Source organism: Dermacentor albipictus, chromosome 3 (genome assembly GCF_038994185.2).
Source record: "Dermacentor albipictus isolate Rhodes 1998 colony chromosome 3, USDA_Dalb.pri_finalv2, whole genome shotgun sequence".
In the NCBI taxonomy this organism is placed as follows: domain Eukaryota; kingdom Metazoa; phylum Arthropoda; class Arachnida; order Ixodida; family Ixodidae; genus Dermacentor; species Dermacentor albipictus.
In genome coordinates this window covers 20,135,830-20,162,313 of record NC_091823.1, presented here as the reverse complement: position 1 = coordinate 20,162,313, position 26,484 = coordinate 20,135,830, and the positions used below count along the sequence as shown (strand labels likewise).

The window sequence follows — 26,484 nt, the reverse complement described above, 5'->3', positions numbered from 1 at the left end:
GCTGCCAGTTCCTCCGCACAACGCATGGCCGTCTCATCGGTTTTCCGAGAATTAACTGAATGGAAATGGAGCCGGCGGCAGCATACGTGAAACCCTTTCCTGCCCTTTCCCTCGCCAGGAGAAGCAAAACGGCTCTGACTGGCTGTGCGCGTGGCGCGAGCGCACGCCTATGCAGATTGAATCCTTGCTAATGACTTGCGCTCCAGCACCGGCACGGCTGTCAACTCATCAAGCTGCCCTTTCCCGCAGCTGCTCTGCTCCGAGAGCAACTGGGCTTTTGGGTGACCAGACCGCCACCGAAACTTGTGATCCAATAAAAGGTTTGCCTGAAAATTTTACAGTAAGGTCGGGGTGCAGGTTGTATGCGAATTTAGCCTTGAGGTGTGGCTTCATGGCAGCACACCGTGTGCTTCTGTGAAGCTATACGTTAAAGCAAGGTTCTCCACCATTCAAAGTTTCGTTATCTCTTAGGGAAGCCTACCCTTTACCCATCCCTGTGTGTTGACACACCCTTTTTCCCTCCTTCATGGTCGCCCATATTTATAAGCCACCATTTAGCATTTCGTAGTTAACGAATAGTGCATATGGCACAAATGACAATTGACTAGGCACAGCCAGGAGCAGGCAAGTCAAACTGTAGCAAAATGGCGCAGTTCGACCACCACTGCATAGATCTCGTATTGTGTGCTGGATCTGCATATTTTTTTTCTTTCGATTCTGTCTTGCATAGAACTGTACGCTAGCTTCCCAGCCCATTGCAGGTCTGAAGAACCAAAGCAAAGCAAGAAAAAAAGTTGCTAGATTGCCTGTTTCAGTGCGCGTACTTCCATTCTGTCAAGGGCACAGAAATGCAAGAGCTGCACCACCTTTGCCCAACACTTGAGCGCATGTGCGAGTTGCGTCATAAAAATCTGGGGACTGCCTAGGTACTACAGAGGACTCACTTTGTTACGTTTATCCCTAGCTGATGGCAATTTGCACTGCGAAACAACCAGCACTTAAAGGGCCCCTGAAACGGTTTGGACAAATTTTGTAGGCGCGTAGGGTACAGCTTAAGTAGAACATTCGCACCACAATTTAAGTGAAGCGTTACGTATTAATGGAGCTGCAAGCGATTAGAAGTTACCCTCGTCCCTAGCTATGCTTTTCCTCCTCAACTCGCTCGCCGAGCGAACGGCGCTAAGCTCCGCCTTCACTGGTTCAGCGTCACGATGCGACGTCACATCGCTCACTTCCGGTTGTTTAGGAGCACGCCCCCTCCCGTGCGAGACCTCTCCGCTAGCCGCTTGGCCGTCGACCGAGAGCTATCGAAGCAGCATGCGTTGGGAGCATTCTGTCGTAGCGCCGAACGTGTCCGGTACTCCGCTAAAAACAGGCAAGCTGGTCATTTCGGCAAATGACTGGAGGCATAAACTCAAGCTGATGAAGGAACTTTAGCGTAGACGTACGTGAGCAGCCTGATCGGTCTGCACGGTCCAGACACTTGCTGGCGCAGCGCTTAACCAGTCAAACAAAGCGCTAATATTGCTCTAACCAACTGTAAAGCATTTTAAACATTTATAAATCAACGTGTTGATGATTACACTCCTGCGAAAAATACACACCAGCAGCAAAGAATACACTTCGTTGCTGCTACTGTGTATGGTTGAGCTCTGTGCCACCAGGTGGCTGCACCGTGCAGGCCGGTCACATTTGCCCTTCTGCTCATCTCGTGGCTCATCCCGGCACAGTCAAGCGGCCAGACCCTGTCCCCTTGCGCTTGCGTTTGCCCTAATACTGGACTCGCGGTTTGCAGGTCGCTAGGTTTGCAGTCCACAAGGCAACAAAGTCGAATCATAGTGCTCGCGAAAAGACTGAGACCGACTCTGACCGCGGAGCTCTCGTCAAAATGGAGTACGTTGTAACACAAGCAGACGACACCTGCTGTGTGCCGGAAGTGCTGAAGTGTACTAAAAAACTATTCTTGTGTATCCTCTTTAAGTTATTTTCTTTTTACAAAAACAAAGTAACTAACTTTCCAACTATTACGAGCATCATTTGTTCACCATAAAGTTGGAAAAATTATCGGCCACGCGCCCTGGTCAGCCAATCAGATAGCTCGCCCATGTGGCGTAATATGGGTTATTTGCATCATATGGGTAGGGGCGGCTTAAAATTCCGCCGAGCAGTGCGCTGCGATCGGCAGCGATGGGTATTTTTAAAACCTTATAATAAATTACACGCTTTACGCAGAGCACTTAGATGCATCAATTAATGATCAGAAGAACCTACTCTAACGACTCAGTACGTTTGTAGAAAATCGCCAAAATCGTTTCAGGGTCCCTTTAAATTTTGTCTAAAGATGACCAGAGCAGCTGATAAAGTCTTTTATAGTGAAGCAAACAATACAACAAATTCACAGTAACATGTCATTATTGTGCCTGCAGCTGCTAAAGCGACATCTACCTAAACGCTGCCAGAGTGAGTTTTCATTGAGCCTCAGTCATACACTATATAACACAATACTTTTGTGAATCACAAAGCAGTCTGTACAAGAACTGCTAGATGGTGTCACCCTTACATCTCACATCACAAACCTCCCATATCAGTAAAAGCTGCTCATCTACCATTCCTAATGTGCAATCGACCAATAATAGACCTTAATACTTTCCTTTAGCATTCCAACACGTCAAACCATAGCTATGCTTTTGAGGATACACATTCACAATACACAAAGGTACACCCACCTCTTTGTTGTCCTTCACATGGAATTCGTGCTCAGGAATCAAATCTGGTTTCTTGTTTTTCAGCTGGCCAGCATACCTGCAAGTAGAAGCAATATGTGACAATTAGAAGTGTAATGTGCTGGTTGTATAGGTTGAAAAAGCAAAGTAACAGGGAAAATTAATTAGTAAATCAAGCGCGGAGTACCAAGCACATCATCATCAGCCTAGTTACGCCCACTGCAGGGCAAAGGCCTCTCCCGTACTTCTCCAACAACCCCGGTCATGTACCAATTGTGGCCATGTCGTCCCTGCAAACTTCTTAATCTCATCCGCCCACCTAACTTCCTGCTGCCCCCTGCTCCGCTTCCCTTCCCTTGCAATCCAGTCCGTAACCCTTAATTACCATCAGTTATTTTCCCTCCTGATTACATGTCCTGCCCATGCCCAATTCTTTTTCTTGATTTCAACTAAGATGTCATTAACTCACGTTTGTTCCCTCACCCAATCTGCTCTTTTCTTATCCCTTAACGTTACACCCATCATTCTTCGTTCCATAGCTCGCTGCGTCGTCCTCAATTTAAGTAGAATTCTTTTCGTAAGCCTCCAGGTTTCTGCCCCGTACGTGAGTACTGTGAGGTGAGGTGAGTACCAAGCACATTGGCCAAGTGTCATGACGTGGAGCCATACTCCATGTGCTCTAACACATACTAAGAACCAAGCACCTAATTTTTGCAGATGCACTGTGCATTCCAAGGCAGCACGTTACATTATGAATGAGGGCAATCTATGCAAGGAGGTCCCAATATTTTAGATTTAAGAGCGCCTTGTTGAGTAACTATTTGTAACAATAGAATATGAAGAGATAATGACTTAGGCTCGAATTCTAACTGGTAAACAATGGTTATAATAAGATCAATTGCTCACACCTACCACTTAGCATAGAAATCTTGACTGCTTTCCATGACTGATTGATTCAATTAGGTTACTGATCAATTTATTCAGTGACTGAGTGAGAGAAGACTACAAATTTCAAGTCTAAACCTGTCCTATATACTATATACTTAACCCGTATATACACTGGTTAAGGCTTTGATGCACACTTAGCGCCTCTTTTACAGTGGCACAGCTGCAAAGACCGCAATGTCAAAGCTGTTTCAGAACATTCCATACAAATGACGAGAATATGCTGCTGTCACGTAAAAGCCGTTTATTTGATCAGCACTGTTGAACCCTGTGATAATGGAAGCCTAAGGCAATGAAATTCCCGCCACAACAAAATACAGTAGAACCTTGTTGCTACGATCCCATTTAGTACAATTTCCCGGTAAGAACTTTCGCAATCAAGAACGTAAAAAATTGACTCAATACAATTAGGTACGGCTTTTTTTCTCAGTGCCAATGTTCAGTACATTGCCAAACTACGATAATACTATAAGTTTTCCGACTGCTAGGTCTCATGTAAGCACGAAAAGGTGTCAGGCACCCGCAATCAAGAACAGTAGTTGCGCATCAGGGCAGCTTCCCTGTAGTACCTACCCACCCATGCCGTAAAAACGTGGGTGTGCACCGAGTTTCCTATTTTGGTAAATCTGGCAAATCTCATAAGCTGTCACCTGTTGCACATCACATTCAGAGCTATTGCTGCCAACTATAATGCGATAAGCACGTTCATTTATCCATTTGGCATTGTATGTGGCACAGTGCCATTGGAAGCATACTGCACGCTTTTAACAGCTGATGAACCATATGCGCCACCATTCCCTACTGTTTTTCCGACTCTGAACATTCCCAGTGTGCATAGCTTGCACAAATGAAAGCAGCCCAATCTCACCGCGTTGGCTGAACAAGCCACATGCCTCAGTCTGTTGGGCTAGTTGGTCTAACATTGTAACCTGCTGTATTTGGAATTTACAAAGCTACATGCCGCCCTCACACACCATTTGCACAGACAGAAAGTGCACGGGCACAAAGGCAGCTCACTCATTTTTGCACTTGCAATGCTCTGTTCAACAGCTGCAATGATGGCATCGAGGAAGCAAAAGTCTACGTCGCCCAAGGAAAAGCTGTACGTATTCATGGTCATCGACCATGACCCAAAGAGAAAGCACAGCCATCGCCAGTGAGCTTGGACTACTGGCACTGTGGTGGTGGTCACGTGATCTTCTGCAGGTGTGAGGCCAACAGCTAGCCGACATGCCTTGACGCACACCATGTTTACACACAGTAAATGTTGCAAATCCCAGCCTGAACTGGGGGCTTGCATGCTTATGCCTTTTGCTTCTTTGTCTTAACGCTTCATTTTGTACCAGGTAACTTACATACCACCGTAATGTTAAAACCTTCACACGGCCTAAGTTTAACTCGTTGCACCATAGCAACAAAGTTCACAGTTTGCCTTGCTTGAACAAATCTTGGTCACCTTATACCAAATTACCGTAAAAACCTGTGTATAATACAAGGTATTCTTTGTATTATTAAGTCAAAATTTCTGCCCTGTACTATATGTGGATCCAAATGAAAACTTCAGTCAGAAAGTTGGGCTCGAAATTTTGGTTCCGTTACTGCTGCATGGCTACAGCATCACTTCTTTATTGTTGAGTGTGCACCTTGGCAGCACACATGCAAACCATGCTTTGCGAAGTGCATTTCTTTTATTCCACAGTGAAAGAGAAAGATGAGAGGGCCACGAAAACAGTCCTCAGCTTTCAAGAGAAAGGTGATTTTAGCCGCATAGGACATTGGCAGCAGTGACGCCAGGACGCAGTTTGGCGTCAACGAGGGAAGCATTCGCAGATCCTGACGACAGAAGGAAGAACTTTTCATTCGCAGCAGAACGCCAAGAAGCTTTTGCGGCCCAAAGAATGGGACGTTCCCAGAAATCAAACTCGCCCTGACGGAGTTTGTATGCCAACAGCGAGCCGCACATCTAGCTGTGAGCGTGGAGCTTATGCAGGCAAAAGCTAGGGAGCTCCCAAGAGAAAAAGGGCTACCAAGCTCCGTCTTCAAAGCAAGCAATTAATGGACTTATCGCTACATGTGCCGTGCTGGATTTTCCTTATGCTGCCATACTTCAATTTCGCAAATGCTGCGCGATTCATTCGAAAGGCTGCTTGTGGCTTTCCAAACACACGTTGCTTTGCTGCGCAAGTCCAAGAACACCCAGCTAGGGCAAATCAGCAATGCTGACCAAACGCTGGCTTAACTGGACATGCTATCACCCCTCACTGTGCACGAAAAGGGCTCTAAGCAAGTTTACCATATTTGCTTGCATAATGATCGCACTCGCGTATGATCGCACCACTGAATTTCGTCGTCAAAATTCAATTTTTTTCCTTTCCCGTGTAATAATCGCACCCTGAACTTGTCGCAGCGATATGTCTTGTGCCAAGTCTAGCTAATGATGATCGTGCTTACCATCTGTCGAATGCTACGTGAACGACTCTTGAAGACATACCAAGCGGTCCGCACGCATCCAACATTCTTAAGCAAATGCCCCATTTCATTCCTTTCATCACTTTAAGCACTTCCATGAAAAAGAAAGCTACAACCAAACTTGCGACGGCTTTATTATTTGTAGATTTCATAATGGTTTTGGTGTACAACAACAACATAAAGGGCACCTTTCAATTCTTCTCGTCTGCACTCGTGGGCATGCAACAAATCGCAAGCGGCGATAGTGGCCATGTTTACACCGATACGTTAGAAATGTACCCTATTCATACGCAGACGCTTAGCAGAAACGTGCCACATTAGCATAGCAGTGAAGACAAATGCCACAGTTTCCGCAGCATGCCAGCCATGTGTTTCTATGTCACTGGCAGCTAAGTGCGCCCATCTCTGTTTCTATCATCTTATCATCTTATCTTCATCTTTGTTGCCGCAAATTTGCCAATATTAAAGATATTGTTCATTAGTGATATGGAAGAAACTAACGCGCGTAATGTACTCAGGAGAAGAAAAATAATCGCGTTTGGCGGATTCGGCTTGCTCCGCCGGGTGCCATTTTTGTTTTGGTGTCCCGCACTGATAGCAGCAGCAACCGCCTGCTTGTCATCCCGCAGAAAATGCGGGATGAAAAAAGAAAATGTTTCTTTTCGTGGAAAATTTAACCCACATAATGATCGCACTCCTGAATTTGTGCCACTTTTGTTGACAAAAAAAGTGTGATCTATGCGAGTAAATACAGTATGTCTAGTCCACTGTCAACGAGAAGACACGAGTTATCGCCATGTTGTCGTGAATGGCAGAGGACCGCAAGCGCCCTTCCTATGTCATTTTCAAGCGCAAGGCAGTGCCTAAAGGTGAGCTGCCAAAAAATGTCATCATGAGATGCCATGAGAAAGAGTGGATGAGTGAGGATCTTGTGCTCGACTGGATAAAGTACGTGTGGTGTAGGCGGCCCGGCGCACTGTTGTCGTTTCCATCCATTCTCGTGCTGGATGCGTTTAATTGCCACTTGGCCAACTCAGTGAAGAGGCTGTTGCGCGAATCTGGCACTGAACTTGTTATCCTGGGTGGAATGATGTCTCAGCTGCAGCTTCTAGATGTTTGCGTGAACAAGCCAGGGTGGATGTGCTCAGGTGAGGCTGCAGTGACGCCGACCGGGTAGCTGAAGCGACATCGGCAGCCACGCTATGCAAATGGATTGTGGACATATGGGCGAGCATACCAGAATACCTTTTGCGCTGCGCTTTCAAGAAGTGCGGCATCTCGAATGCAATCGATGGCACAGAGACTGAATACCTCTGGGAAGATACCGTATTTACTTTCATAATGAATGCAGCCCCAATTTTCCAATCAAGAAGTCTGCTTTTTCCTTTTCTCACATAATGATTGCACCCTGAACTTGCTGCCGTGAAGTAGGAGACACACGGCAGGATTCAGTGTCCGATATGGTGTTCGGCAGGTGCGATTGTGTCTGTCACCGTGTCGGACGCCTAATTGTGTTGTGTCTCCTACATTTATTGCAATAGGAATTACATAGACGCTCCAGACACATTTTTGCCATCGTCGGCGTCGTCATGTGCCACATGGTGTAGGTGTGAGCGAAAGCGCGTGTGGGAAGTCAACAATCGTGGCTCAATCTCGTGCGCCGTCTTCCATGGTACGAAAGGCCCCGGGTGGGAGGGGAGGGAGGGGTGGCGGCTGTGTTGTATTCTGGCAGCAACTGCGCATTGCACAACCGCGCCCGAGGGGCGCTGATGATTGCAGCTCAATCTCCCGCGTAGTGGTTTACTCTGGCAGCAGCGGCGGCAGGGCAGTGGTTTACTCTGGCAGAAACGGCGCATTGCGCGGCCACGGTGCGCCTTATCTTTAAAGCGATCTGCATCTGGGGCTGAGTCAATGGCAGCTCATACCTTTGTGCATGCTGCGTTCCCGTCGCTCAGCTTGCGTTGAAGTGAATGTTTGCAAGTTTATACGGACGATAAAACTACTATCCTTACTTCGCGGAGCAGTCTACACATTTGCTATCGCAATTGATGGCTCACATTTTGGGCGAAACTGACTTTTTTAGAGGTGGCTGCGAAAAAAAAAAAAGAAAGCACGCAACATTTTTACCCTGCATAACAAATGCACTCCCAACTTTGTGCATATTATTCGGGGAAAAATGCGCTCAGTAGGTGAGTAAATATGGTATGGCTGACAAAGAACTATCCAAAGAGAGCGCGACTGAGGAAGACAGTGATTGAAGTGCACAGTGCATTTTAAATAAATGCTTTCACTACTTTTCCTCACTTGTATTATACGACGATAAAGCTTTTTTTCCACTTCACATCCCAAACGTTTCACTTCGTATCACATGCAGGTTCGTATCACACACAGGTTTTTATAACAGATTCCAAGCAATTCAAGGGTTCTTTTGAAGCTGCCTTCCTCACTGCCTAGTGTGCAAACAATTCTGAATACTTTGTAAGCATGTTCTGGTAAGCAATTGATGCCAGCACTTCAGTGACCAAGAGCGCCAATTTTGTCAACAGTGTTGTGTAACCAGCTGCATGTTTACATTTGACTACACAACAGATTGCATTATTTCCAGAGCTCACCAACTGGTCGGAGCCAGTAGAATTGCACATGTGTACAACAAACTCGTAAACGGGTACTTTTTTCAGCATACTTCTGATGTGACATGGTCTTCAAGGACATTGAAAGAGTAGGCAAAACAACAGCAGCTGAAAACACACCCTGTAGCCAAGACAAAAAGGTCTGGCCGCTTGTCCTTCTCTTCCTGCCGAATCTTCTCTATGCGCCTCTCTAGCGCCTGGCCCAAATTTGTCATCACAGGAAAGTGAGGCAGCACTTTGGTGAGCACAATCAAGCTGTTCCGGATTTGAACATAATCACCGGATTCGAGGCAGATCACAAGTGCCTGGAAGAAAGATAAGAAAAGTCATGGTTTAAGCTACACACCTGAAGAACTCAAACAAGCAACAGCACTTTCCTTCAGACAGGAATACAGTCGAACCTTGATATATTGAACAGCGCGGTGATCGCAAAATAGTTCGATATAGCCAGAATTCGATATATAAGATCACGTAGAAAATGCGTCAAAAACTAGCACAAATCAATCAATGAACCAATCGAGGCACAATAGATACTCACATGAAGCTTCAAACAAAGTATTTATTTCGTTCGCTGAAAGTACTGAAGCAGCGTAGCCTGCTTCATATTGGCAATCGCGTGCTTGACCACGGCGTCCTCAACAAAGTCCAAACGGTCCACAAGAGACGGTCCAGTGCCTTCTATTGCGCTGCAGTAGAAGACAACGCCACAGTAGAAGGCCGTTGTATGCCGCTACTGCGGTGTACAAGGCCAAAGCAGCTACAGCCTCAGTTGCAGTCGGGAGCGGGGCAACATCAGCGCTTGCTGGATCAGCCTCGGCATCGTCTTCGTTTGGCCGCTCAGCAGTCACTTCTGCCGCGATCTCACGTCTAACTCCGCCACTGTTCCGGTGCTGTCGTCACCGCCAACGAAGTCCTCAATGCACATGCTGTGTGGCTCAGCACCGACAAAGCGCTCCAACTGGCTCCACGGCCGCCTCGATCACGCGCGCACGGCGGGGCTTGCCCCGCCGTGCGCGCGTGATCGAGGCGGCCGTGCTGGCTCCAAGCCGCCGCGTGTGTGCGCCGCTACGTTCAAATGGCGCCCTCGGCGCAACCGATGTGGGCAGCTGTCGTACGCAGCAGTCAGGAATGCCCATCGCGCCGCCATCTTCAAGAGTGTTGCGGGAAAGCTCGCCTCCTGTCAAGAGAGCGCACTTGGTCTGGGGCGGCGGAGTTCGATATCTCCATTTTACATCCGGCCCCGTTCGAAATAAAAAATAAAAAAATGCATGCGATTTTCCACGTGATATAGAAGGTGTTCGACATACGCAATAATTCGATATATCCGTGTTCGATATATCGAGGTTTGACTGTAGATACATTTGTGCCAAAGCCCAACTGGGAGGAGAAGCTTTCTTTTTGTGAAAACTTAGTACCACAATAGAGTGGATGACAATTTTTTCTTTAATGACAGTAAAAAAGGAGACCAGCATGTCACCAGCATGTTGAGTTTGATCAAGGAGAAAAATGTGATACTACAACACTGCATACTGCTTTTAGAGGTATGGAAACATGAGCAAAATGGCCAAATAACAAATTGGTTTACCTAAATCAAGACAAAAAAACTTGTATAACGGCTTTCTAAAAGTGGGGCATTCATGAATGACAGGAAATAATTGAGCGCGAGTTATCTGCCCTGTGTATTTTCTCAGGAACTGGTACCCATGAGCAGCAACTATGGCTCCCTTGCACAAGAATCATCCAGAACAGTCCTCACTTCCATCATTATCTCTCCTTTGAGACTCCAATTAGGTGTTGCTATCCTTTAAATATTCAAAAGAAACAAATAGTTGACAATTAGAATAGTGTACTTTCACATTGAATATGAATAGAATAATTAGGGGCATGCAGATATTCAAAATTTAGAATTTGGCATGCCCCTAATTATTTTTCAGATGTGCTTCAAGTAAACAAAACACTAAATCATGCACAGACTGCTAAAAATTAAAATTAAATTATGGGGTTTTACATGCCAAAACCATGATCTGAAAACCATGAAAACCATGAAAACCATTTACATGCCAAAACCAAGGCGGGTTGTAGTGGGCGACTCCGGAATAATTTGGACCACCTGGGGTTCTTTAATGCGCACCTAAATTGAAGTACAGAAGTGTTTTTGTATTTTCACCTCCATATAAAATGTGGCCGTCGTGGCAGAGATCGTGCACTGCTAGCTCCGTGGTCCCGTACAGTGGTGCTTATATCTAAGTTGTCTTCACAGCATATACATTTAGAATGCATCTAGCTTAAAAATGCTTTCGAGCAACAAATCAACACTTACAGGTTGTTTTGTGTGTGTTATTTTTCTCTGAACCATAGTGCTTTTCCTAGTTCGACAATGACAGCTTCCAGAAATTATCAAACAATTAACAGCAATAACTTAAGAAAAGGTCACAAAGTAGGATGTTTTATGCTAGGTTCAAGCAACATGAGTGGTCATTAAGAAAAGAGAAATACCTTAGTGATTTTGAAGTGCCATTTGTGACAGACGTGTCTGTAGTTCTCGTAGTCAACGTGATCAGTGGCAATGTCCGATGACTGGCTAGCACCACGAAACTTGGTCATGAAGCCAGGGAAGTTGGCACACTCCTGCAAGAATTCATAATGGTGGCTGTGATGGCAGAAACTGTTTGAATCCATGTAATACACTCACATGAAAAAAAAAAAAATCGCGTTCGGCATGTTCGGCTTGCTCCGTCGGCCGCCATTTTTGTTTTGATGTCCTGCACTGTTACAGTGGCAGCCGCCTGTTTGTTGACCTGTTGTCATTCCGCAGCAAACGCGCAATAAAACAACAGGAAAATTTACCCTGAGTAATGACCGCACCTCTAAATTTGCATCAATTTCTCTTGAAAAAAAAAAAAAAGTGCTGTCATTGTGAAAGTAACTATGGTATTTAATGCAATCAAACTCTTGTTAAAACAGACATATTTGGCTGCACATTGGTTAGTTTGGACAACTATCGGAGCTCAGCAACCTCTGCGCACCTCAAATGTGCGATGCAAAAGAGCAAAAAACGGCGCTAGCATCCAACTGAAACGAAGCAACGGAGTCCGCATAGCAGCCGCGGTTTCATCTGCAGCAGTTGTGCCAAACAGTGATTTCGTTTTGACTCGGTGCAAAGCTGTCGAGGATGTAGTGCACCGGCTCTTATCGCGATGGATGGACAATTTGTTGGCAACCAGCTTACCGGTGAAATAATAATCGGGATGTGTGCGCGGTATTGAAGAGCGTGTCAGATGAAGATGCATGCCGTGGCTGTGCTGCAAAGGAAGTCACGAGATCTACAACAACGTGAGTGTTAATCAGTCACGAGATGACGAGAATTGAAGCTTCTGCACTGCTTTTATGGAAAGACCACCAAGGTTGCTTAGTGGCTATGGGTTGGGCTGCCAAGCACGAGGTCGCGGGATCGAATCGCGGCCACGGCGGCTGCATTTTGGCAGGGGTGAAATGCGAAAACATCCGTATACTTGTTTGTGTTTCTTAAATACAGTGAAAGCTCGTTAATTCGAACTTCAATAATTCGAATTTATGGATAATTCGAACTGTACGATTTGGTCCGGCCAAGCTCCACAGAAGTCTATGTATAAAAAAGTCCGTTAATTCGAACGCGAGAAGGTTCCCTCTCGGATAATTCGAACTACGCTCGCCTGGCACACGGCCAGAGAAGCGCGCCTACTGCCTACACACAAGGCTGTATTGCCTCCAAAACGGAGAGAATGGCGAGAGAAGGCAAAATCGGAAAAAAATCTAACCGACGCGGGGTCAGCCAGAAGGCAGCGGCGGCTGCCACCTCTCCGTTCTACGTAACCTCCGAGACTTCTTGCCCGTTGCGAATCTCGGAGGCTTTGCAAATCTTGTACAGCTGCTAATGTTGTGCGGAGATGGCACGGCAAGCTCCAAAACACAGTGAATCAAGTACGTCGCAGCTGCGCTTGCAATCAAGAACCAACGAATCAGGGCGTTCGCCACCTTCACAAGTTCAGCGTCTTTGTCTCGGCAGTCTTCATCGGTTGTGCACCTCTGTTTTCAGCTTAGGAGGTATCGGCCGTCGCGATTCATTGTGATGGTGTTAAGCCTCGGCTAACGTTCGTTTCGGTGGACATCGGTGCTGTGGCACAGTCGGACCCAGAGCTTCGACTTGAAGATGGCGTGTGCCCGCGGCACACGCCATCACTTTCTGACACGCCAAATTTCTGACATGCCCTACTACTTCCAAATCTCAGTGTACTGTTGCCCTCCTTCACTTTCGTTAGTTCGAACTTTCGTTAATTCGAACTGAAGCGGCTTCCCCTTGCGGTTCGAATTAACGAGCTTCTACTGTATTTCAGCTCCGCTATGAAGGTGGTGGTGTGACACAGGTGGGGCCCTGACTTACGCTGTTGTTCGTATGGCCTTCTAGTTCACCGCAGTACAGTAAAACCATTAATTTTGATTTCTTGAAACTAAAGAAAAGAAGAAGAAGACAAAGACAGGAAAACACCAATTTTACCAAATGACTAATTATCAAGGGTATCAAAAGAACCATGAACAAATGCTTACTACATCAATACACTTTTATTCACTGAATGAATAAGCAAATCCTGTTTCGATTTTGCCCAAAATCAGTGCAGAAGCTGCAATTCTCATCGTTTTGCATCTGATTAGTGCTTGCAGTGGCAAAGGCCTCACAACTTCCTTTGCAGTAAGGCCTTGGTGCAAGACCTGCATCTTAATCTTAATCTTCACCTGCATCTTCACTAAGACACGCCCGTCCTTATTATTTTTTCGCTAGTGAGCTGGCTGGCGACAGCATCGCAACGAAGCCAGCAGGTTTGATGCCACTGTGCGGTACTGCAGTAGAATTGCTCTTCATCTTTGACAGCTTCTGCCATGTTTAGCATTGCATGCGCATTGCAATGAGCCAGAATGAAACTAATATTTGCTGCAACTGCTGTGAACAAAATCATAGTCCCCACTGACACAATCACAGATAGCGACCATATTAAACTTGGAATCCTTTATGGAATCACCAGTGATTTTGGTCACTATGAGTTCTTTATTGCAACTGTCAAACCCCAACAGTTAGCAAAAGCAATTACGGAGGCTGTGTAAGATAACTAGTCTTGTGGTGCAGCATATTGATGGGCATACAGACATATTCAGAGTTAAAAGAACCAGTAACAGCCACTTCTACAAAACAAGCCTGTAAATGAAAGAAGCACATAGCACTCACTTTGTCAAAGATGGCCTTATCACTGTGCCAGCGCATCACTGTCTCCAACATGGAGCAAAGGAAGCGACCATACCTATTGGCCTCATTTTCTGTACATGCTGTTACAGTGTATGTGATGTCACAAAAGATCTGCAGGAGAAGGCAAGTGAGCTGCAGGTTAGAGACACAATGAACATAGAAAATGCAGGTCAATGTAGACTGATGTGGTATCTTTCTAGGACAACATATGCACTATATTGGCAACAACAAAGTTTTAGTAACAGGGCAAATAACATAATGTAAAGGTCAACTGTAGGCATTGGTGCACTTAAAGGGAAAAGAGGTTCAGAGACAACATGCAAAACCTGCTAAGTGCACATGAGCTAGAATCGTAGTTAGGGGTAGACACAGTTCTTTGAAATAGTCAATTTGGTCAATTTAGTATTTTCCGATTTATTTAATTTTTGCAATCCTAGGGATTTTTTTTGCCTCATGGTGAAGTATAACAAAATATAACAATGCACCGTTATCTTGGTATCACCGTAAACAGGAGATCAGAGCTTGAGACAGCCTGCATCTAAGTCTGAGATAGCCTGCAATACTAAGTTTGCTATCTTTTTGAATATTTTACACTATTTGTTGCAACTGTTGTTCATATTTTTACTTATACACTGTACAGGAGGTCCCATTAAAGTCTTTGACCTCGGGACCTCCTCCTGTGTATTACTGCCTTGTACTATATCTTGTCTATTAATAATAAAACCTCATTCATGCACACAAAAATGAAAGCAATACAAAAGTGACTGCAAAAAGAGAAAACTAGCATCGCGATTCATTACTGCACTCAAGTGGCAAATGCAGAGAGCTCCTATTGGCTGACGCAGTTTTGAATCAGTGGCGCATTTGTTTCGAGTGCATTTCGACAACCGTGAGCTGTGCATTTCAAGCATTTCTGAGACTGACATTTCAAGATCTGCCTCACTGGTAAAAGACTGCTGTCCAGGCAGGTTTAAGGTGCTCTAAGGCTTTCTTACAACAATTCTGACAAACAAAACCTTGGACGATGTTTTCCCAGCTTTTAATTTTCAGGCAGTTGCTGTCACTCATCCCTTCACCATTGTGCAAATTCACCTGTTGCAGAAGCCATTCCTAAGGCAATGTGCATAATAAAATTGAAGACAAATGCACGTTTCCAGTAAAAATTTCATAAATTTTTTATGCTGAATTACATGCTAACACATGGTCATTTTTTTTTTTTAAGTTTTCAAGTTCAATATGAATGAGGCTGACTGCAGTACTAAGGAAATCTAGAATCACTGCCTTTGGCAGCAACATGTTGGGATTGCAAGGACACATAAGGTCTGGCATGTGTAGAGCACGGCTTGGTTTAATGGCAGCAGCTGCTGATATAAGATTTTTCTGGCATAAAATGTTCACAAGTCTGTTTTTCCACAATACATCTTGACTTTATGTTTGTTCACATGTGTGACAAGTAAATGAAGAAATGAAAACATACAGCTGAAACTACTGTGCAATGAGCAACTTCACATTTGCAATGCGCAGTTCAACAACTTCCTTGTTGAAAAGGAAAGCAATCCTGATGAATCACCTCACCTTGTCATAGCAGATGAGGGTAGAGAAGTTGGGTGTCTTGAGGATGTGGATCAAATGAACAAACTTGGCACAGTACAAGGCGTCCAATGCTGTGAATGTGCAGCGTGGAAACACACACAACTGCAGGAACTGCATGATGGTCTCGTTCTTGGATGACCCTGTGCATAAATTGAATGGAAAAAGATCCACCCTCAACAATAATGCAAGAGGAAGAGGTACCATCCCAAGTCAACTGTCTTTCCCAGCTTAACATTTCTATGCATATTCCTAGGTGCACGTGATAATATTGAATAAACAAGCACCTCAACAGGTAGACAACATACAAACTGCAAAAATGTCATCAAAGCAGTTGTGGCAAAGCGAGAGGAAGATTTACTTTCATAACTTGAGGACATAATACTGATGCAAAAGTTGCATTTGCCTGCTAGTGGAGCAATCAACGCACGTATCACTAGCAACGCATTAAAGCATGCTTTGTCGAGATTGGGAGCTGCAGGCAAACAAGTGCAGTGCATATATCATGTGGTGGCCACTGTTTCTGCAAAGTACTAACCAGCCCCATGGAATGAAAACTGATGAAGTACCAAATAGAAAACTGCACAACCTTTCTCACGAGGGAGTCCCACTTCCAGCCAGAAAGTCAAGGCCAAACACACCAATTCCTTCACGTAACATAGGCGCACTGCCTGCAAAGTCGCCGTTTATGGCATGTGACCTCGAAAAGTCATCTAACACCGAACACGCAATATTATTACTGGGAGTGTGCTGCGCAGAAAAACGAGGAAAAGAAGAATAAAATGAAGAGATGGGGCGCACGACGCGAATGTAAGTCGATCCCATGGCTCCAGTGTGGAAGACACCAGGGAAGAAGTGGGAAATGTGGCGTGTGCGCGCTGGTTCAGTGGCCTCACAGGGATTGCCTAGGTGACAGATTTGCTCAGGCCTGCGTGTCAGGTGCCACGTGGTCTGCACTGGACGTGTGCATATTGTCGCTCGATGGCTTTTCAGTTTGTGTGCAGAAAGTAAATACAGCTTAAAGACCACTTATAAGCAAAGGCAAGAATTTGACGTAATAGTTCTGCGGGAGCCCGCAAGGTAGAGGGAAGTAATTAAATAACGGGAAAATCAGACATCCACCCAAACGTAGCAATTGCTACAAAGGAAACCCAAACGGGTTGCTTGTTTGGGTGGATGTCTCATTTTCCCTTTATTAATTACTTATCTCCACCTTGCAGGCTTCCACAGAACTACTGCGTCGAATAATATCTTTGAAAAAAAGAAAAAGGTAAATCCCTTTTGCAAATCGAGCCGAACATTCTCAAATATGAATAAAACGGAGATGCATACAGAAATAAATGTTTTCGAAAATACCTTTCAGTCGCGAATTATGACTGACTGTCATCACATGTGTGAAACATAGATGGTGCTTGAGATTCCACTGAAAGCAAATCAAGGTGGTGGAATGACTCTTTGAGCATTTTATGAGGCATTATAATTACAGAGTAACTAAATATTTGAATATTGTAAACTCAGTCATGCTACGTTTCTTCATAAAGAGGATTAAATCCCCCCCTCGAATTACATGCACCGGTTATTCATTGGCCTCAAGCATTTCAAAAAACAAAATATACATATATTTCAAGGTTAAAATAAAATAGTATTTCCAGACTATTCAAAATCCCCGAGAATTCTTGGTTTTCCCAACTGGTAGACATCCTGATATGAGTGGGCCACGATGTTGATGCGACCTAACAATTAGGGCAAAGCCTCTAAAATTAGCGTTTGCAGTTATATCTCTGAGGTGCAGTGCTGCGACCAAAGCAAGCCCTTAGGCATTACCGTCTAACATGTAATCTCTGAGGCGATACTTGGTGTCTCGTCGAAGTTGCCAGAGGAGATAATGGCAGCAGAGTCGGCATACGTAGCAACCACAAACGGAGTTTGCATAATTGAATGTAGAGCTGGCGGCTGTCCGAAATATCGGTAAACTTTACACATTAAGTCTATGGGGCCACTGGCAGTGCAGCAAAGCTGTCCGAACTACCGAGCATGTCCGAATTATCGGTGCCTGGTTTACCGGTTGGCGACTGTATTCAGCCAGCGGCTCTGCTCCACCATTCTTCAGCGATGCTGACAAAGCTGGATTCACATGCCGGACGTTGTTGTGGACGAATCAGTCCCATGGCATCTGATGTGAATTGGACAACTTTGCAGCTAGCACTCACACGACAGTGGACGACCTCATGGACGGAGAAGCCCTCACACCAGCAACGAGTACAGAGCAAATGTGAGTGAGCTAAAAATCCCAACAGTGATTTGGCTCACCGCTCTACCGCGAAGCACTTCGTGCAGACTAAGGGAGTGCTGAGGGAAAGAGTGACAAACGAGTTTGCTGGTGCTGCATGCGCTATTTGCTAACTACTAATGCAATATGGCGACCCCTACTGAAGAAAAGAATGGGCGACCGTGAAAGAGAGAAGGCAGCTTCAACATGCAAAGATGGGGAGGAGGTGGGGTTCCCAAGGAGATAACGAAACTTAGAATGGTCGAGAACCTTGTCCTGAGATGTGGCTTCACGGCAGCACAGAGCCCGCTGCCGTGAAGCCACACTTCATGGTAATATTCGCATATAATCTGCACCCCCACTTTGCTGTTCAATTTGTTGAAATTTTGGTGCGGGTTATATGCGCAACAATATGGTATCAAACTACTTAGCGATCTCCTTCGAGTTCCATATATCCAGGATTGACTGCAGTATATCAAATTTTTAACCCTTTCAGGGTCGATGCCGTAAATATACGGCGCCGCGAACAGGTCCGAAAATGGTCGATGCCTTATATTTACGGCACCGTGTGTACGTTTAAAACGCATGCTTATTTCCTAACTTTTTCTTGCCTGGCATGTACTGCCACTATGTGGGAATAGATGCAATTTTCTTTCTCGCGTCTCTCTCTTTCGGTTTTTGTTGTATAGTTTTTTTTTGCTCCGGAGCGTCTGCTACCGCTCGCGCATTGGCGCCCTCGCGGGCGCGCGGCGGCTAGTTTTGGTTTTGTTCCGCATGCGGTTTCGGCTTCTTTTGCTCGCAAAACTGATGGCTATCTCATTCTTATCACTCAAAGGGTGACCGCCTGTTACTCGCTCGTTTGTTGCTTGCAGGGGTCCGCATACGAAGGATGCCGCCGTGCATGCATTTCCTTTTTTGGCACTTTATTCAGAAGTTTCCTCCCACGGCTGTTCAGGGAAGCAGTGCCCACAGGAGGTGCCACGTTTGCGCCAACACCACTCGGCAGCAAAAACGTCGCAAGGAGACAAGTTACATGTGCGCTGGGTGCAACAAACCGCTCTGTGTGGAGCCATGCTTCAAGGACTACCACACGCTGAAGAAATAGTAGTGCAAGAGGAACATTTGAGACTTGCGAAAAATTTTCGTGTGCGCATTCTTCTTGTGTATTTTTCTCTTGTGGACATTGTATATAACAATGCGCCAAATTTTTAGAAATTCTTATAACATAATTCGCTATTTTTTGTTGTTTTTCATAAATAAACAGTACATTTATGCCAACGCAAAACATTTTTTTTTTCACTTTACGGTTACCCTAGAAAAATTACGGTAAAGTTTTTTCGAAATAGGTCCCTCTGAAAATTTTTAATGTGCAATAAAAAAAATCGACCCTGGGTGGTCGCATATGGCGAAAAAAATCGACCCTCAAAGAGTTAAGAGCCTTCTGTGATGCACTTATACTCATTTCAAATGTAACATTTTGCTCAGAACCATTCGTGTACCTAGACTGTTAGGAACACGGTACGCACTACTTACTTGGCTACCCCAAGTGAATAGCACATGGCACAATATCACAGAAGACAAGCCCAGCACATGAGTAAAAATACATACTTGACTGAAACCAGGCATCCTTTTCACTACGCAGTCGAGCAAGAACCCGAGTACAGTGCTCCTGCTGTTTGCGCTCTTCCTCGGCCAGTTTGTCAGCTAGGGCATCACACCGGTCTTTTTCCTTCTTGCGTTTGCTGGGGGCCTGCAGCAACAAAACGCTTGTTATCTTCATACTATGCTTACGCTATGGTTTGCTAGTGGCAGGAAATGGCGAGGTGACCACTGTTGCCAGGGGTGGGAAGTTAGAATGAGAGATACAGAAATGTGGCTTACAGGATTGGGGGGAACACCACAAGGCGAGTGGATGGGCGGATTCACCCTCCAATGCAAGTCTACGTTACCTCATGTCACAAGCAGTACCATATTTACTTGATCTTAATGCGCTGAAGTATGACATCTGCCTTAGAGTCGAGTGTGGAACAAGCGGTATTAGGTGGTGTCCCAGTCTTATCCCACCAATCTTCCAACCTTCAACTCTCGTACAGTCACTACAAGTGATGCCCGGTCTACTGTGGCTCGAATGAGTGAATTCTTTTTTTACGAGTGAGAACAAATCGCTATTTCCCTCTCTTACCATGAAAGTCTGGCAAGTAGCGAGGAAACGACCAAGGGTTCTGCATCTTGCATCTTTTGCATAAGAAATTTGGGTTGTATGTTACAATAGACTGCATTCCATTCTTTGTCTCTAGCCATGAGAAATTGTGTGCACCTTAATATCGGGGCCACGTGAACATCAAATAAATAGGGTAAACTGAAAGGAAAAGATTGCCATCCAGTCGATATGTAGCATGAAGCCAGATAACTTAGTGACTGCATACATGAAATTAACCTCATAGAGAAAACAGCACTTGACGAAACTGCATAACATTACTACACAAATAAGCATAGGCACAGCAATGGCATCTTTTCCTGGCAACAGATCGCATAACTACCTTTTGCTTGGGCATTTTCAGGGCTTTAGGCTTCCATGCTGTTGCCAGCATATTTTATTTCGAATAGAACAAGCAAACACCGTAATTAAATATAGAATAATTTCAGAGAAAGCATACTTGCGATGGTCGTCTCTGCACTGGGTTAGACTGGAAACAAGGCAGTGTACAAGAAGGAAACATTTGTATGAATGTCCCCCATACAAATGGAATGAACAATTGCAGTTCTAGTTAAGCAAAGCACTACAAAAATTCTCTCTCTAAAATACAACGGAACCTAAGGCATTAGTGAATGTGATGAACAGTAATTAATTGAAGTGTTGGTACTCTCAGCAGCACTGAAAACAACACAGCATGGGCAGTGCAGCTGTTTGAGTTCGCTTCTCTCCTAAACTTTGAAGTTCCACTTGACAACACTCAGTAAACGGTGGTGTCAGAAAAATAGACACAAGTCTGACTCCCCATGGGAGCATGTACAGTAACTACAACACTATTCTTAGGGTAGCAGAATAAGTGGATTCTCACTCACCAATATTTTTGTAGGCAATGTACTCACGTGTACACATGGGCACTCACATGCATCGGTACTCACTCATGTTCCTGCTGATACTCACCAACACTCACTCACATTCATAGACACTTTCATTCACACTTATTGGCACTAACTCATGCTCATATTCACATCAACTCCCATTCACTAGCACACATTAACATACATACTCACGTCCACTCAGACACCAGCCTTTACTCCACTTCATACCCACGTCCACTCGCACACTTCATCATTCACTAACGCTTTATTTCATACCTGTGAAATAAGTGTGAAGCGAGTATGAATCGCTGTACTGGTGAGTGAGATGCCGACCTATGACTGACGCACCATCGGATGCATATGAGAGGAGAGAACGTTTGACGTCAGAGTGAAACACCTGTTCACAGCACAATGAACCAGCTGCAGCTTAGAGGCTACCCTGGCTGAAGATGTGAAAAATTCAAGGAGGTAGCTAGAGAATACTTTGAATATTTAAAAATACTTACCATGTCCTTTGTCTCTTCAGAATTGGATGCATCTCTCAGTTTCTGCATCTCACGCTGGTAGCTGGATGTAGGTACGTGCAGGTCATACATGGACAGCGACCAAAAGGTCACGTAGAACTGTGGGCTGTGGTGATAATGAGATCAAAGGATACAAAGTTAACTCAACGAGTGTATTACAGATGGGAGTTCACTGCAACTGTTACTAACACTTGAGCTAGAACAGCACTCGTCTTTTCAGCGCTGCAACACGCAAGGCCTTGTGTATGTCCCGACACAGAAAATAAGCCACATGAAAGTACATAGTGGTGATCAACCATTCCTGGCTGTCAGAACATTTTTGCACAATTACCTTAATAATGCCAGTGGAAAACAGAATTAGGCGTGTGTGAATATCGCAATTTTCTAATACGAATTGAGCGAAATAACGATGACCTCCGACCCCATTGTGCACACGGTTTGTTTTCCCAAGCCTCCTCGGGAGGCGAACTATCCGTTTCGTGCCCCTCTACCTTCTCCTCGCAGTCACGCACTGCCCACTTACTATGAACTTCGGCGTTTAATGAACAGCCGCTGCGTAACACTCAGGTTCATTATCAGCAGGCTCTACTGTATCAGGGGTAAAATCCTCCATTTAAAGTGCAAAACTTGCAGGTCCAAGTCTCTATCCCGATAATAAAAGAAATGCCAGAATTTCTTTTTGAACCGACATACTTAGATAGGTGCAGAAAGGCATCAGAATCGCAATAATAGAGAGCTTTAGCGTGTATTATTCCAGTAAACACAAGCGGACTGGGTGTTGTACTTGAGCGAACATCGACAGCTTGCACAGTGCAGCCACCTGGTGGCTCAGAGCTCAACCAGACAAACACAGCTAATATTGCAGTAACAAAGTGTATTTTACTTTTGCTGCTGGTGTAAATTTACAGCAGCAACACAATTATGCTAATGCTGAAACTTACACCAGCACTGAATTAGAATACACTTGATTACCGCAATATATTAGCTCTGTGTCTGAGCTCTGAGCCCACCAGGTTGCTGCCCCCGTGCAGGCCATTCATGTTTGTACCTCTGTTCATCTGGTAAAATGGCCAGCACATGTGCATTTACCTGAATACCAGACAAGCTAAAGCTCTCCAATGAAGAATGACTAAAGTTGCAATTTCTGACTGATTTTCTCCAACGCAAAATGCAAGGCACCCTCAGTTGTGTCAGCTCTACCCACTCACCTCAGGTCTTCCCATGTTTTTGCAGGATGCAATGGCCTAATGTTCTCAACGACTTGGGACATCACTTGGTCCACGGCGTCTACGTAGCGCTGGAGCTAGAGAGGAAAGTGTTACATGGAGTTGTAAGCGCTGCACAGAACATTATTCCCCAACATTCACTGCTCCTTCACACAGCTAAAGGATTTCAACATGGAAAGTTTTGCATGGTGATAGGCTTTTGAGTGTTTAAAACTAGCAGAAAATTAGAGAGACCTGACAGCTAAGACACCAACAAGCCAGGGGGTCAAAGCTTAATTCCTACACGGTCTAGCTACTGTTGCCATCTTCGGTGGATTCATAATGTACAATAAATGCCTTGCAGGTCAGCAAGTTGTACAGTGTTCCTACATATGACAGCGGACGATGCATTTGTGGCATTCAAAATAGCCATGCGGAAGGATGAGAAAGAAGCAGCTGCTGTGAGTGATAAATGGACAAACCCTGCTTACCCCAGACATGTATCTGTGTGCCCAAGGGGTGCAGGGAAGTGAAGATTGGCGGATGCAGGGCAGCAGTGAACAGGGCTCGATAGAATATACACCTGTGCGCACATCAAATGGCAGATGGTCGATCGCACGTAGCGAGCCCAGTCAACACACTAGGCGCACGCATACGAGCGTACTATTCGGCACCGCATGTCGGCTACCACAGAACATGAGCAGATGATAGTCGGCTTCATTCAAAAGTGTGCAATTATTATTGGAATTGGAAAGCAGATTTTTGCTTATTTCAGCCTGTTTATTAAAGTGTGTCAATAAATATACACAGTAACAGTAGCAAGAAGCGCATTGATCTTAACACCCTTCTTGACTGACGTCAGCTATTGGCCAAAAGCAGCCATGTATGGGAGTCTGCTATAATACGGAATAAAGCATCAAGAAAAGAGTGAGGACCAGGCTTCTGTTCAATAAAAAGCTTTTGAGACAAAGGTGACTTTGCAATCTCCTTGCGTGCTCCATTCGCTATGCGCAACTGCAAAAATTAGCCGAGATCTTCACAGCAGCATATGCTATCCGTGCACTGCGTGCACTGTGTTTTTTCACCAAGCCCGAGGGTTGGTTTAGAACCCCTCTAACAAACCAGTTGCAAACACTATAGGTAATAGAAAATACTGCAGCAGCATATGCAGTCAAACCTTGTTAATTCGGTTTTCACGGTAACGAAAAGAAATGTCGAAATTATCCCAAGTCGAATTATTGAGGGTATCAAGAAAACAATAAACAAATGCTTACTATATCAACACACTTCTATTTAGTGAGTGAATCGGCAAATTCTGTTTCTATTTTGCAGAAAAGCAGTGCGGAAGCTGCAATTGTCACCATCTTGTGAATGATCAGTGCTTGCAGTGGCAAAGGTCTCGAGACTTCCTTCACAGAGCCCCTCTTAACATTAGACATGCTTTTCACTACCACTCGCACATCCTAGGGACGTATTCTGAAATGATACACTTTGACGACACTACCGCCACGGTAATAGCCTTGCCATCAGGTACGCAGTGATTGGCTCGTTGATCAAAATCGAATGATGTAGTTAGTGCTCAACCAGCCAATCAGCTCATCCAATTTTGCTAAAACAGCCAATCAGCACGCGCTGATGTTGAAGGTGTGGCTAAGGTGATAGTGTCGCTGAAAGCGATCGTTTCAGAATACGGCCCCTGATCATTTTTTCACCAGGTTGCCACCCATCACGATGTAGATGGCGCTCGACATCCTCTACAGCATTGCACTGAGTAAAATCTAAACCACTGTTTGCCGCAACCGCTGCACCTGAAACTGTGGCCGCTGTCGACACAATCATGGATGGTGACCTTGCAGTTATGAAGGCCCACAGCCAACGCACGCACTGAGTGACGGATCATGGATGGCTACTACGCAGCCAAGAAGGCACGTGGCCAAAGCAGTGCTATGCACGGCAGTAAACGCAAGAATAAAGGCTTTAAATGCACAAATAGGCATGAAGCATTCTGGTATTGCTGTCATTTACGTATTATTTCTACTGACGACTACGGCGATGCGAACCACGCCGCTTCTTTCCATGGACGCTAATGCCGCTTTTGCTCTTTTGCGTCGCACATTTGCAGCACTCTGCACTCGCCAAGCTCAGAGAGTTGCCTGAATTGACCGATGTGCGGCCAAATACATACGCATTAATGCATTTCATTGCATTAAATAATGCACACACCTGCCAGGACCAATGGACAAGTCTGAATTATCCAATTTTCCTAATTAACGAGGGTCGAATCAAGGTTGTTACTGCATTCACGCATGCAGCAGATTGTACTAGGTATATGCAACTGTGAACAACTCAGCTTAATTTTGCAATCAAGCGCGGCATATGGAATTCACAAGCGGAGTGCAAAGATGCACATTCCTAGAACACCCTCTTTTCAAACACAGGCCCCGTCCTAACCCGTTTCAAAGCAGCCGGCAGGGCTGGCAGCTGTCATGTGTCATCATAGAGCAGATTCCCATACAGAGTTTCCATTAGCCGACAGCTGAGATGAAGCAAGCAAGATCTTTGGAACAGCACGCTTCGTCCTATTGTTACTGCATATATTAATTGATGCAGTTAGCTAAACAGGCTGAAGTAATCAAAAATCTGCATTCCGAAGTTTCATAAGAATTGAACACTTCTGGGAGAAACGGACTGTCAGCTCACGTTGGGCTACACCTGCCCACATAGGAATGAAACACAGCACCATAGACGGGCTGCCACCATCAGCGCTGCCCCGCTCCTTTGGACGTTAAAGAGGAATGGGAAAAATAAACATTGCCCTTGTGATATCTCTGCTCGTACTTGCTCTTTTTCAATAATTCTTTTGGTAATACAGTTAAACCTCGATATTACGAAGTCGGTAAAAGCAGCACTTTGCCTTTGTATATTGAAACTTCTTTGTACTGAAATTCAACCTTACATGCAAACAAGTACAGTTGCCTATCGATTATTCTTACAAGGAAAGAGGCCACAGAATTTTCCAAATTATTGAGCAATTGAAGAAAGCAGTCTCCAATGACAAAATTAATTTTGATGAATTTAGGAGTCGGCGACGAATGGCACAGTTTCATGATAGCATCTCCCACACTGGGATGACGCTATCATGAAAAGTGCCGGCAATGGGTGCAAATGCTTCATCTGCCTCTCGCTCCAACGGGTCACCGAAACTCGAGATTACGCAACCTCCAATACCAAACCTGCCGGAGGACACCTTACATGATGCCGCACAGCCTCGACATGCCCACTCTGAACACGCGGCAGATTACCTCTAAAGGAGCTTGCGCGACTGCGTATGCACTCAGCTTTGCTTACAGCCAAGCTCAGCCACAGCTGAGACGTGTACCAGAAATCGAGACGTGCGCAAACTTACACCCCACTCCCTCCAACTCCCGCCCCCTCGCAAGCACTTGATTGCATTACCGCAAGCTTGCTCCCCTCCTCCTCTTTCCTTTGCTCACACTGGAAGGTGGCACTCGTGAAGCCACCATCTTTCTTGTCCCACCCTCGCACACTTTCACTCGCACCTAAAGCACACAGTGTGCAGGGCACGATAGGATTTTATCACATTTGCACTTTAAATGAAAACTGATGTGGCTCCACTCCAGTGGTCACTCTTGTCACAAGGCAAAGCTAAGCCAGTGATTTGAGAGGTGCGTTTGCAAGCAGCCGCTTATAATTAAATAATTTGACTGTCTGTGTCCATGGAAGTTTCAATTTATTGCCTCAGCATTCTTTTGCGATGGCAGTAA

The 26,484-nt window shown here is 45.1% G+C and overlaps 1 protein-coding gene across 3 annotated transcripts in view; it reads right to left on the bottom strand.

Annotated features, from left to right (window-relative positions):
• tho2 (THO complex subunit 2-like protein) overlaps positions 1-26,484 on the bottom strand; it is a 111,329-nt gene that overhangs the window by 21,036 nt on the left and 63,809 nt on the right. For 2 of the 3 annotated variants that reach the window (XM_070535213.1, XM_070535215.1), the window contains exons 22-30: positions 22,703-22,797; positions 21,477-21,600; positions 20,559-20,588; positions 19,510-19,651; positions 15,618-15,775; positions 14,025-14,153; positions 11,264-11,395; positions 8,888-9,072; positions 2,727-2,802 (exon numbers count right to left, since the gene is read on the bottom strand). In XM_070535213.1, coding sequence (XP_070391314.1) covers positions 2,727-2,802; positions 8,888-9,072; positions 11,264-11,395; positions 14,025-14,153; positions 15,618-15,775; positions 19,510-19,651; positions 20,559-20,588; positions 21,477-21,600; positions 22,703-22,797 — 1,071 coding nt within the window. The remainder of the gene's footprint in view (positions 1-2,726; positions 2,803-8,887; positions 9,073-11,263; positions 11,396-14,024; positions 14,154-15,617; positions 15,776-19,509; positions 19,652-20,558; positions 20,589-21,476; positions 21,601-22,702; positions 22,798-26,484) is intronic. The other variant, XM_070535214.1, reaches the window with a different exon arrangement.